This window comes from Sphaeramia orbicularis, chromosome 21 (assembly GCF_902148855.1).
Source record: "Sphaeramia orbicularis chromosome 21, fSphaOr1.1, whole genome shotgun sequence".
Classification (NCBI taxonomy): domain Eukaryota; kingdom Metazoa; phylum Chordata; class Actinopteri; order Kurtiformes; family Apogonidae; genus Sphaeramia; species Sphaeramia orbicularis.
The window spans coordinates 11,348,928-11,361,668 of NC_043977.1; the positions used below are offsets into that span (position 1 = coordinate 11,348,928).

Here is a 12,741-nt window from a genome sequence, read left to right on the forward strand (position 1 = left end):
TTCATCATATAGAGGACAATGCAAAAGAAAATGTGATTCATTTTCCACTTCCCCCAAATCACACAGTCCACAAAGCCTGTCTTCTTCTGGGATTTGGGTAAATCTCCCATGCCAGTTTCTATAAGTTCTTAGTGTTATAACCCATTAGAGACACTAATAAATGAAGTGAACAAATCTGTTCAAACAGAATCATCTGCTTACAATATCTATTTCTATATCTATCTATCTAATATCTAATATCTATCTATCAATATTTTATTATATTATAATATTTTATAATATAATAAAAAGTTAAAAGGACAAAACTGAAAGTGACAGAATCCAAGTGTTTCCGAAAAGTCATGTGATTTCCTCAGCCTGAAGCAGATGAGTGGGTGGAGCCTCGGTCCATAAAAACAGACGACGCTCTATTCTACTCCCTCATTTCTTCAGGAGCAGCAGGTAGGTTCGTTCTATGTTAATCTGATCTATGCTAATGTAGTCTATATTAATCTGATCTATGTTAATCTGGTCTATATTAATCTGATCTATGTTAATCTGATATATTTTATTATGAGGAGCTAAAGTCTGAATGTTCATGTTCAGATGTGACTCATTCCTGTCCATGTTGAATGCAGGACTGTAGAGGTCTGAAAGTCATGGAGAATGAATGAATGAATGAATGAGTGACTGTTCTCTCCACATCTCAATGACTACCATATTTATTAGGGGTGTGTCATCTAAGGCACCTCAGGATTCGATTTGATTACGATTCAGGGTGCTACGATTCAATTAATCAACGATTATCATGACGATAATGATCATAAGGATTATAACAATTTTCAATGCATCTTTTTTCCCCATTCAGGATTTTTTTCTCCCTCTGTGGCTACTTCATACTTTTATTTGAGGGTTATTTGTCGGTATCTATAAATTCAAGTAATCAAACTAATTTGCCTCCCTTATCTTTTATTTGTGTCAAACCACAGAATGATCCAACATATATTCCACCAGAAAACCAACAGGAAAAAGGCAGCAGTGGCATATACAGTAAAAACTGCTCTTATTTACGAATAAAATATTCCATTTACCTGCAAAACATTTGCTGTATCAAAAGCAATACTTTTTAAAAATATATACCTATTAACAGTACAAAAAAAAAACTTTGGTGGAATGAAGTCCAAATTTTTTTGGGAAAACAAATAAAGTGTCTTTAGAAATAAATAAGACTTATTTCAATCAAAAGTGGTTTTCACAGATTTCTGTACAAGTGTAATAAATAAATAAATAAATGCTTATTTTCTGGCCCCTCAAAAGCTCCCCAGGAACTCACTCAAATTCTCAGACCCTCACACACACACATGCTTCTGCAGAAAACTGTAGAAAACAGTTAATTCAATCTGAACCAACACCAGCGTTACCTTATTCAGTCATAATAAACGATATCCAAACAAAATTCTCAATGAGCAGCATTAATCCCTCAACAAACGAAATATTTCGCTATCCAGAATCAGAGCCTGCATCACATGTCAGTTATCCTCCATGCTTACCTCAGTGATTCTACTGCTGTGGTTTTGGTCTCACTGTACAGTTCAGGAACTGCGTTCTGGGCAAAATACTATCGCTTCAGTATTTTTTATCTGCGCTCCGGCTTCTGCATCAGAGCACGACAGCCCTGCTTCCAAACACTCGCTTTTAAACCCGTTGGGTGAATGTGATGCTCTGTATCCAAACAGTTAGGGTTGGTTTTACTGTTGGTTTTACGGTTAATTTGACTGTGTCCTCCTGGTCCGTTCTTTAAGGTGTCCGGGTGGCATGCGCTACTTTTATTTTCCTGCCGCGCGCTGCGGTTGTGTTCCTGTCATTTAGTAATTTGGAAAAAGAACTGTTTTTGAACATTTATGAATCGTTATTGAATTGTCACGTGTCGCATCGCGATGAATCTAATAATCAATGTACTGGCACACCCCAAGTATTTAGTTGTCTGTGTTTTCTCTGCAGGTCCAAACATGGGGGATGCTTTCTATTTTTTATCTCCATCTGGTGGTGCTGACCCAGGAGCATCTGATGAATCCCCCCAGTGTCAGGTTAGAACCACCATCAGAGGAACCGTTCTGAATATTTACACCTTCACAGCAGTGGAACAGTTCTCTGAACATCACTGAACCTGTTACAAACATGTTCTACTCATTCTGAGCCCAGTATTCCACGTCCACTGGACTCAGTCCCCTGTCAATCTGGTCACTTCCTGTGTGTGGATCAGTGAGAATGTATTGACCCCATTACTCCACTGTTCAGTCCTGTTACTCCCATCTACTGCTCCAATCAATCAATCAATCAATCAATCAGTCTTAATTTATATAGCACTCTTCATACAGTGAGGATGTAGCACAAAGTGCTTTACATATAAGTTTAAAAATAAGTCCCGTCCCATCCCATCCCACCCCCACCTCAAACACACACACACACACACACACACACACACAAGCACACATACACTTAAAAAGACTAACTGAGCACGAGAGGACCAGTAAGTAGAAGAGGAGGTGCTGTCTCAGGGAGCCATCCGCACCAGGAGGCAGCCACTGACCCCGGCAACCTGGCACCACCGACACAGTGCCACATCCTGACCAGTGAGAGAGGGCCAACTGCCACCGCATCACGGCAGCAGGGACCCCCACCCACCAGGGAGGAGCAGACCCCAGGGAAGGACGGCGCCACAGCCACCAGAGTCCACAGCTGCCCCCCGGTGCAGAGGGCCCCCTCTGATGAAACACTGGAGAATATAAATAAGAAGCATTAAAAAGAAAAAAAAGCATTGATTTAAAGAATCTAAATATGATATATAAATATAATAAAGCAGAGCATTACAGTAGTTGATTTTACTGGAGATAAAAGCATGCATTAGCATCTCTGTGTTGGCTCAAGAGAGAACTGGGCGGACTCTGGCTAGATCAGTCCTGTTACTCCTATTTACTCCTCTGTTCAGTCCTGTTACTCAGTCTACTCCTCTGATCAGTCCTGTTGCTCCTCCATTCAGTCCTGTTACTCCTGTTACTTCTCCATTCAGTCATGTTACTCCTCCTTTCAGTCCTGTTACTCCTGTTTACTCCTCCATTCAGTCCTGTTACTCCTCCACTCAGTCATGTTACTTGTGTTTACTCCTCTGTTCAGTCCTGTTACTCCTGTTTACTCCTCGGTCCAATCCTGTTTTACTCCACCGATCAGTCCTGTTACTCCTGTTTAGTCCTCCGTTCAGTCCTGGTAATCTTCCGTTCCCTTCTGTTACTCCTTTTTGCTCAGTTCAGTTCTTTTACTCCTCCATTCAGTCCTGTTACTCTTCTGTTCAGTCCTGTTACTCCTTTGTTCAGTCCTGTTACTCCTGTTTAGTCCATTGTGTGATCCTGTTACACCTGTGCTCAGTCCTGATATACCTGTGTTTAACAGCTGTTTTAACTACATTATTTATAACTGCATCTTAGTTTATAATGTTCTGGTTTGTTGTTAAATCCAAAACTTACTTTCAAACTAGCACCCGTACCAATATCAAACTAAAAATGTTTGTTAACTTCAATCACAGATTTGGCTCCATTTTATTTTTCCATCAAAAACACATTTTAACTGACCTTAACCTCATCATGGACTTGTTGGTTTTCACATATTTCCACATATTTATTTCCCATTCTCTTTTCTTCACATATAAGAAAATACAGTAAATCTGTGCACCGCTTTAAAAGACACACAAAAAACTAAATATGTTGAAAAGGTTACAGTCACTATTTAGTGTGACCTTTGACCCTTTTCATTTCCTCGTTCCTTGGTGTAATTATATAAGTCTCATCTTCCACAAAGAACATTCTACAAAAAACACAAACTGTTTCTGAAAATATGTGCATGTTCTGTGTTTGTGTGTGAGGAGGTTAAATAAATGACCCTGACACTGAAGGGGTTAACGGGTTCATAAATACAGGAGAATGTGTGAGGTTCAACTCCATCAATGTGTGGAAATGTTGTGTTTTTCAGATGCAGAATGTCCTACAGAATCTGAATGCCTCTAAACTGATCTCAGATGAGTGTCTCCGCTGTACGTCCACATGTACAATTTATAAACACAGCTTCTATAAACCCACATTAACGTACACTGTTTATAACCACAGCTTTTATAAACCCACATTAACCTGACCTTTGTGTTTCTGAAGCTGCTCTTCAACTGGTGGAGGGCGCCTCTAAAAACCCAGAATGTTTCGATCTTCTGATCACATTCATCGACGATTTACAGAAATGTCTGAAGAACCTGAACCTGAAACCAGAGTCAGATGAAGAAACCAGAGGTAAATCTTTATTCATTTTAACCCATGTGTCGTTTCAGTCCTGGTTCAGTAACACTGAAACTGGACTATTTTGTCTGTTGTTGTTTTTTTCTTAATTTTTGTTCATTTTCTGGATTATGTGGTCTGTTTTTCTTCATCCTGGTTCATTCATCTGCACTCAGGTGTTTCTGTTCTGTTTCCATCTCAGGAAGCTGGTGGAGTAATTTGGGGCGTTCGTCCAAAACCAAGGTTTTTGTTGATGTCAGTGGTGAAACCTTCGGCGCTCATAAATACATCAAAAATAAGCTGAAGTCGAAGGTGGACTTGGTTCCAAACCCTCAGGACTGTGATGTCATCGTCCTCTTCTGTCCCGTCTCATCTCGTGTTGGATCTGACGTGGAGGCGGCACTGAAGAAGATCCCAGGTAAACGCTGTAAGCTGCCATGGTAACCACTGATGTAACACCAGGGTCTTCATCTGATCGTTCATTTTCAACAAGAAGCTTTAACCGAACAAAGCAAAGAAGCTTAATTCAGTCACAAAGTCTATGTTTCTGAAAAATATTGTTGTCAGCCATATTTGGACAAAAGGTAGCGCTACAGGTGAGCTAATGCTAAACGTGAGCTTATGCTAAATGTGAACTTATGCTAAACGTGAGCCAATGCTAAACGTGAACTAATGCTAAACATGAACTAATGCTAAATGTGAACTAATGCTAAATGTGAACTAATGCTAAACATTAGCTTACTGATGGGATAAAACTTGAATCATCTTGGTATTTTCAGAGCTAGCTGCATTTTGAGTCTATGGAGGCGGGGTTTGTGGAACTCCCACCAGTGGCCATCAGTGGTATTACACTTTAACCAAGGGACTGAAGGACTTTGGCCAAAACCTAATTCACCTTTTGGCCCTCCCCCTTATCCCTACCCCTCCATTTTGTGCTTTCATGTAAAGGGGTAGGGGTGTCCCAATTCATGATGAGTTGGAGGGGAAGGGCTAAGGGGGAGGGCTTTTTGGCCTTTGAAACAGAGATTTTTCAGGACCACACTACGAATGGAGGGGTAGGAGAAATCTCACATAATTTTGTTCGAATCATTGACAAGATGGAGGTAAACACAGCAAAAAAGTGCAGCAGTGTGATGAAAGAAACACACAAACGTACTAAATTTCTTTGTAAACATCTTAACCTTTTGATCGACCATTTAATGCCGTTTTAATGTGTTATATATATGTATATATACATATATGTGTATATATGTTTTGGGGTGACCATGGCTCAGGTGGTAGAGTGGGTCGTCCAATATCTAAAGGGTTGGCGGTTCGAATCCCGCTCTGTCCATGTGCTATTGTGTCCTTGGGCAAGACGCTTCACCCCCCTTGCCTCCAGCGCCACTCACACTGGTGTATGAATGTGTGGTGGTGGTCAGAGGTGGTAGGTGCAAATTGGCAGCCACGCTTCTGTCAGTCTGCCCCAGGGCAACTGTGGCTACAGATGTAGTTTACCACCACCAGAGGGAGAATGTGAGAGTGAATGAATAATGGATCTATAATGTAAAGCGCTTTGGGTGTCTAGAAAAGCGCTATATAAAATCCAATCCATTATTATCATTCTTATTATTATTATTATAGATCGTATTTCTGTGGTTTGCAGTTGATAGCTGTAAAAAGATGACCAAAGCCCATGCAACAGAGATGGTTACAGATGCATGATGGCATGGGGAATTCTTTGAGAAACAAAGTTGTCACATCGGTTTAGAGTGGCATCAATGACATAAAGGGTCTCGGAGGGTTGTCTCCTTTCATAGGGGAATATTTCAACCCCTACCTCTTGCAACTCCATTTCAAGGGGTAGTGCTAAGTACAAGGGCCAAAGGGTAGGGGTAAGGGGGAGGGCCAAAAGGTGAATTCGGATTGGGCCTTTATCTCCACATTGGTGTTGGTAGACGCTCTCACCCTGGTCCACTCTGTCATCTCACTTTTGTCTTTTAGACTCGGGGAGGAGGAAGCCTGTGATTTTAGTTCTGATGCATCATACCAGAAACATCTACTACTCAGGGGACGAATCCGATTGGTCTGATGAACACGGCGCCGTGGTGTCACATGTCCACGTCCTGTTCCATGAAACTCAGAAGGGCCTCCTGACGTGTCCCAAGAATGACCAGGCCGTTCAAAGCCTGTTGGATCAGTGCATCAAACACGCAAAGTGATGTGGACACCAGAACCAGACTGAGAACAAAAAGACTGAATCAGACACAACATCATAAAAAGAACTCAACAGGTCCATTTACTGAATTAAAAGAACTTAAATTAAAACACATTAAACTAATAAAATCTGAACATTTCCAGGAGAAAACAATGAGTTGATTTTATTCTGAGTTGAGTCATTTTTATCTTTTAATATTTGACAATTTTTTTTTTTCCATTCAAGAAAATTTATTTTAATGTATTACTATATATAACATTTATGTAAATCTGTGTCACAGTAGAAGTAATAATAAAAATAAAATGACAGTAATGAATAGGTTTAAATTTACTGGACAACTGGCTTCAACTTGATTCACTGGGGCTGGAGGACTGGTTGAAAATTGTTGGTGAAATTCACAACATGGAGAGATAAACATTTATGCTGAGGCTGCAAGCAGAACTTTACATAATAAGATGGAGCAAATGGATAAGTTTCTGTAAATACAATTTATGGGTGGTTTGTCTCAAAGTCCTGTGAAATGTTATATAAACTGCTGCTCTAAAAATTAAATTAATTGGTTAACTTGATTACAATTTCATAACTGTAACCTAAATTGTCATTACTATTAGATTGTGACTGTTATCTGTTGCTGATTGTTGTTTGTTGTGTTCTGTATGACGAAATGATAAATAATAAAAACTAAGTGTAAAAAATTTTTACTGGACAATTATTTTAATGAACTAAAGATATTTAATCAAATTGAAGAAATTATACTTGGAGCTGCATTTGACATCAAATATAAACTAGTTTACTGAAATATGTTATAATATTATATACTAATATTTAAATCATTTGAATTGACTTTTCTTGATTAATTTTAGATTTAAAATCTGTAATGTTATTCTAATGTTTACAAACACGTTTACTAACATTATTATAAAATATTTACTATGTTTAATGTTTCCACTATTTAAGCAGCATTACTTTAATTACATTTAATTAACTTTCACTGACTTTAATTGAAACATCCTATTAACAGATGTGGTTCTGAACCTGTTTTGGTCCAGTCACTGATGTTCTGAACATGAAGGAAGTGAGGACTGAAGTCTGACAAACACCAGTTGGTGGGTTTCCACTTCCCTTTGGCCCCTCTGGCCACGCCCACTAAGAAGCAGAAAGTGAACGGTGTGATGCCATTGGCTCTTACACTGATGTCACATCTCTGACCTTTAAGTCAATGAAAACGCATTTACTGATACAATTTCACTCCATCTGGATTTGATCTAAACTGATAAGTGTGAAACGTTACAACAGAAGTTAAATTATAACATTTATCGGAAACTCTGTAATAATAAAGGTAAATAAAGTCACTGCAGCATCAAACCGAGTGCTATCCTGAAGCTGATGTTATATGATCAAAACCACGCCCACATTCACCATCTGATTGGTTGTCATCAGTTGCTATATTTGTCACATGACCCTGAAATTACCCCGACGACCATTTACTGTTGAAGTAATCATTACCTGTTGAGTTACAGAGAGACAAAGATACTCATCGCTTCGATTCTGTCACAGTGACCCGATCAAGAATGGCATCACAACCAGAACCATGTCCTGAAAACAACAAACACATGTGCTTTACTTTCAGTAAGTGTTTCAGACATCCTGGTGTTGGATGGGTTTGTACCTGGATCACAGCATCACCAGGATGTTGTGAAGGTCAGAACATCTATGTTCTCAAACCTGTCTGTGGATGAGCTGGTCTGGTTGGGTTCTGGTTTGGTTCTGTTAGAGTTTTCAGATGGACACTGTCACATGAAAACAAACTGGAGCGCCATAGTGATGAAAACCCTGAGTGTTCTGTTTGCTTTGATTCTGGTTGGGTTCTGGATCTCAATGGTGACCAAAATTCTTCCATTTGGTTTGGTTCTCCTCCTCCAGGGTTCTATCCATGTATGTTCCATTGACGCCCCCTACTGGACTGTGTACTGTTTAGTTTAGTGTGAAGATGCTTCAGTACTGTCTTTATATTAAACATTCATCAGTGGTTCAGCTTCAGCTTCTGCTTCAACTGAGAAATGAACCAAGAAACTTAATCCAACCTCAAATATGCAAATGAAACAAAACCTTTATTTTGACTTTGATAGAACTTCCCTTTAGTGTCAGACTTAACTGAAACTGTTGGACAAGTGTCTTTGCAGCTAAATCATCCTATGAAACAGCTGAAAACAGGAAATGGATCTGATGAAGTCTGTGATGTAATAACTTTTGAATCCACTCTGAGTTTTAATGAAAATCTACACGATCAGTGAATTAAATATAGGAAAATACATGATTTGCACTGAAAAAATGCTGAAATGGATAAATATATATATATATATATATATATATATATATATATATATATATATACATATATATACATATATATATATATATATATATATATATATATATATATATATATATATATATGATGAATCACTTAGGAATAGGATGGACTTGGATAAAAACAGTTATAAGAAGTTGCCACAAAAACAGCTGTAGGTGTTTACGGGTTCAAAATGCTGTTGACATTGAGTCCATCCAGCTTTCACATGTTCACTTACTGTTTACAGCCCAGTACCGAGCTTTGGCCATGGAACCAGAAAAAGCTGGTTCTTGTTGAGGAACAGGTTCCAAACTGGTCCTGGAGTGTTCTCAGTGGAGCAGAGGTCCATGTGTCCTCTGTCTTTCATGGATTTTCTTGTGTATCTGTAAAGCACTTTTATGTCCAAAGTGTTTGTGGCAGACGGAGCAGCTGAAGGGTTTCTCTCCAGTGTGAACCCTCATGAGGACGTCTAAACTGGACTTGATACTAAACCTTCTCCCACAGACCGAACAACCAAACGGTTTCTCTCTGGTGTGAGTCAACAGATGTGTCCTGAAGTTACTCTTGTGTCTGAAACGTCTCTGACAGACGGCACACCTGAAGGGCTGTTGTCCAGTGTGGACCCTCATGTGACTCCGTAAACTGGACTTCTGGGTGAACCTGGTTCCACATTCAGAGCAGCAGAACGGTTTCTATCCTGCATGGCTTCTCATGTGTCTCTTCAAACAGGACTGGAAGGCAAACATCTTCTCACATTCAGAGCAGTGGAGTTCTTTTCTTCTACTTCTCACATCTTCTCCAGTCAAGTCCATTTTGACTTTTTTGGTTCTTTTCTTGGGGATGTTTGCATTGTGACCGGTCACGTCTGCCTGAACTCGTAGAGGATTCTGATCTGCTTTAGCTCCGCCCTTGTTCTTCAGAGGTCCACTGAAGCAGAACTCAGGGTGGATGGTGGGTTTGTCAGCTGAGGAGGTGGGATGAAGCTGAAAGGATGAAGAGACACCGGCCGAGGTCCAGCCCATGGTTCTGTTCCAAACCCTGCTCAGATGTTCCTCCTCCTTGTGGACGGCCTTGTGCTGCTCCACATGACTGTTCCTCGTGAAGCCTTTCCCACACATTGAGTATCTGAACTGTTTCTCTCCTGTGTGGGTCCTCAGGTGTGTCTGCTGGTATCCATTCCTGGTAAACCTTCTACCACACTGTGAGCAGATGAAGGGTTTCTGACAATGGTGACGTTCTCCTGGTTCCTCCCCGTCATCACAGCTGACTTCGATCTCAGCCACTATATCCTCTCCAGCCTTGTACTTAGTCATTTGGTGAAATCAGTTGCGAGTCTTCATCTTCTTCTCCAGAGTGGATCAGGAATTTAAGGCGTGCCCACTTGGGTGCTGTGCTACTCATCCCTGAGTCCATTTTCAGTTAGGCCCTAGCATCCAGACCTGCAAAGATACCAAAATACCTTATGTGTTATTTTCTTGTCTGTTTGCATCGGGATTGGCATTATAACATGTGCTTTTATGTATGAAATGAAATGGTCCTTTTGTTTTCTGCTCCGTAGTTGTGTCGTTGTTAAACTGCTGTCTTTGTTGTGATCACTCCAGAACTTTCATTTGCTCTGTATGAAAAGAGAATTTATCATCACTTCACTTATTTCAATCTTAACTATGTCTTGACTACGTTTTAAATAAACATTGATATTTACTTGCCTCAGATGCGGTGCTCGAATGGAATGAAAATACGTATACTATTTTCTGAAAGAAGCAATCAATTGTAACATCTTCCTATAAAATCTGAAAAGTAGAAGCATAATGTAATGTCACAACCTTATCTTGGACCAATTCCACTAACATTTTTACAGGAAAAGGTGGAATAATTCAGAAATACCACTAAATGCCATTAAGCGTAATGATACATTTTTGGGAAAAAAGAGGTACCATATAATTATGTCTAAGCTACTCATTTGGAAAGGCTATCATGGTTTAATACACATATGTTCTACCAACAAAATGGCACCACAAAGGTTTTGCCCCCTTTAGCGGTACCACTACCTGGCCTGGCCCATGGACTATTTCATGCAGTGAAAGCAGCTGAGAGGTGCCACAGCTCCACCCACCGAACTGGAGCAGAACACAGAAATCCAAACCCACGTGAACAGGTCAGGTCCAGTTGTCTGGTGCTGATGGACCCAGATTCATCCATGTTTGTGTGGTTGTGTAACTGTGACAGATTCAGAATCATATTCCTTTATTGTGATTCAAACATGTTATAAAACCATGGATCTCCAGGACCATTTGAATAATAAATACATAATAACTAGGGCTGGGCAAGTTAACGCGTTATTACTGCGTTAACTCATTCACTAAATAACGCCGACAATTTTTTTTAATCTCCCGTTAATGCCGTTCTGCCTTTCAAGCAAGCCTTAGTTCATTTATACATACGGACTCTTATTTTGAAACTCATGCTTTTATTTTGGCGCTCCACACACCGGTGCTCTGTGTGAACTGTGCGTGTAACTGGGAGGAGAAAGCGAACTTTCCGAGTAATGCTGAATCAAACTTTGTGTAACTCCTGCAGAAGCAGCGCCTGTATGTATCAATCATTCTGTTGTTTGCTGAATAATTTCACATGCAAACGTGCTGTTAGAAACATGTTTATGACGTTATTTTGGATGTGTTTATTACAATGTGTTACTAACATGTTTAAGCTAATTCGTTTATGCTAGCAGTCGGAGATGGGTTGCTAATTCTTTATGCAGGCTCATGTTAAGTTTATGTAAATTCATTGGTTGTGTTTAGGTATAATATGCCAGCCTATATATATTTTTTACTATTCATTCTTACAACGACTGAACATAAAATACTCACAGGCCATACAAACAGAGTGAAAGAAACGTGTCTGTTAGTTCCTTCTTATGTCTGAACTGACTACGGTAACACTGAAAGGACAAAACATACGTTAGTGCAACTTATTCCGACCACTAGAGGGTCCCCTTTGGTTGCTTTGAATAACTGAACAGCACATATTATTGGGCTTATTAGTATTAGTACTTATTAGTGGGCTTAAGACTCCTGTCAATCACTCACAAGCGGAAATAAACTGGTGTGGACATAAACATGGAGAAAAGTAGCGGTCTTTTCCATGGACATTTTCATTTTAAATGTCTTCAGATGGTGGGGTTGAGAAGGACAAAGTTGTTTGGAAGCACTGCAATGTGGAATTATTTTTATCACCGGAGTACTTCAAGTCTGAAATATCACTGAAAGGCAAAACACGCTGTTGATGCCCCCCCCCTCCCCCCCATAACTATGCAATTAATCACAATCACAGAAATCCACACAGTTAATTGCGATTCAAAATTTTAATCGCTGCCCAGCACTAATAATAACTCATTTAAAAGAAGGTCTTAAAAACACAAGATACAAACTGTTGGGGTGTGTTCAGCAACAGCACATCTTTAACATCCTGTTCAGGCCCAGGATACGTGACTTCAACACAATGTTGGCTTTTTGTTCTGGAGCCAGAAGTGACCATATCTGGACCAAAGGGGCAGAGCTATGGGAGCCCAAAGGGTCAGAGGTGAGCTAATACTAAGGGCTAGCTCAGTATTAAACAGAACCACAGAAGACCTGAGATCAGTCCAAACACAAACAGGACTCAGTATTTCTAGTTCAGGGGAACCCTGGGCTTTTAGGGGCACCATCTAGCAGCTGTCAGCGGTGTTACACTTCCACATGTGGTCCAGAACAGTCTGACAGTTGAAATCTGTTACTCAAGGTGACGTTCAAGTCACATGGATTCAGGGGAGACAGGCAGAGTCAGAGGAAACATTTTATTTTATTCTGTACAATCCTCAACAAACAGAAGTGACAGTGAATACACTGCAGCGTGTTGTG

General features: G+C 39.9%; 2 protein-coding genes across 2 annotated transcripts; one reads left to right on the forward strand and one right to left on the reverse strand.

The window, feature by feature from the left end:
• Positions 1-400: 400 nt before the first annotated feature.
• On the forward strand, positions 401-8,017 carry LOC115412713 (uncharacterized). Its single transcript, XM_030125338.1, has 6 exons — positions 401-441; positions 1,981-2,066; positions 4,003-4,063; positions 4,179-4,310; positions 4,498-4,713; positions 6,279-8,017. The coding sequence occupies exons 2-6, from the start codon at positions 1,989-1,991 to the stop codon at positions 6,494-6,496; spliced, it is 705 nt and encodes a 234-aa protein (XP_029981198.1). The 5' UTR covers positions 401-441; positions 1,981-1,988; the 3' UTR covers positions 6,497-8,017.
• A 1,520-nt stretch (positions 8,018-9,537) lies between these two features.
• LOC115412833 (zinc finger protein 224-like) lies at positions 9,538-10,158 on the reverse strand. Its single transcript, XM_030125490.1, has one exon. It carries the CDS (start codon positions 10,156-10,158, stop codon positions 9,538-9,540), a length of 621 nt encoding a protein of 206 aa, XP_029981350.1.
• Between the last annotated feature and the right edge of the window lie 2,583 nt (positions 10,159-12,741).

What these genes read in the sequence shown, in the direction of transcription:
- LOC115412713 (XM_030125338.1), top strand. Translation starts at nt 1,989, where the DNA reads ATGGGGGATGCTTTCTATTTTTTATCTCCATCTGGTGGTGCTGACCCA. An exon ending in CTCAGATGAGTGTCTCCGCT is followed by an intron (nt 4,064 to 4,178) that starts GTACGTCCACAT and finishes GTGTTTCTGAAG; the next exon opens with CTGCTCTTCAACTGGTGGAG. An exon ending in GGCACTGAAGAAGATCCCAG is followed by an intron (nt 4,714 to 6,278) that starts GTAAACGCTGTA and finishes TTTGTCTTTTAG; the next exon opens with ACTCGGGGAGGAGGAAGCCT.
- LOC115412833 (XM_030125490.1), bottom strand. Translation starts at nt 10,158, where the DNA reads ATGACTAAGTACAAGGCTGGAGAGGATATAGTGGCTGAGATCGAAGTC.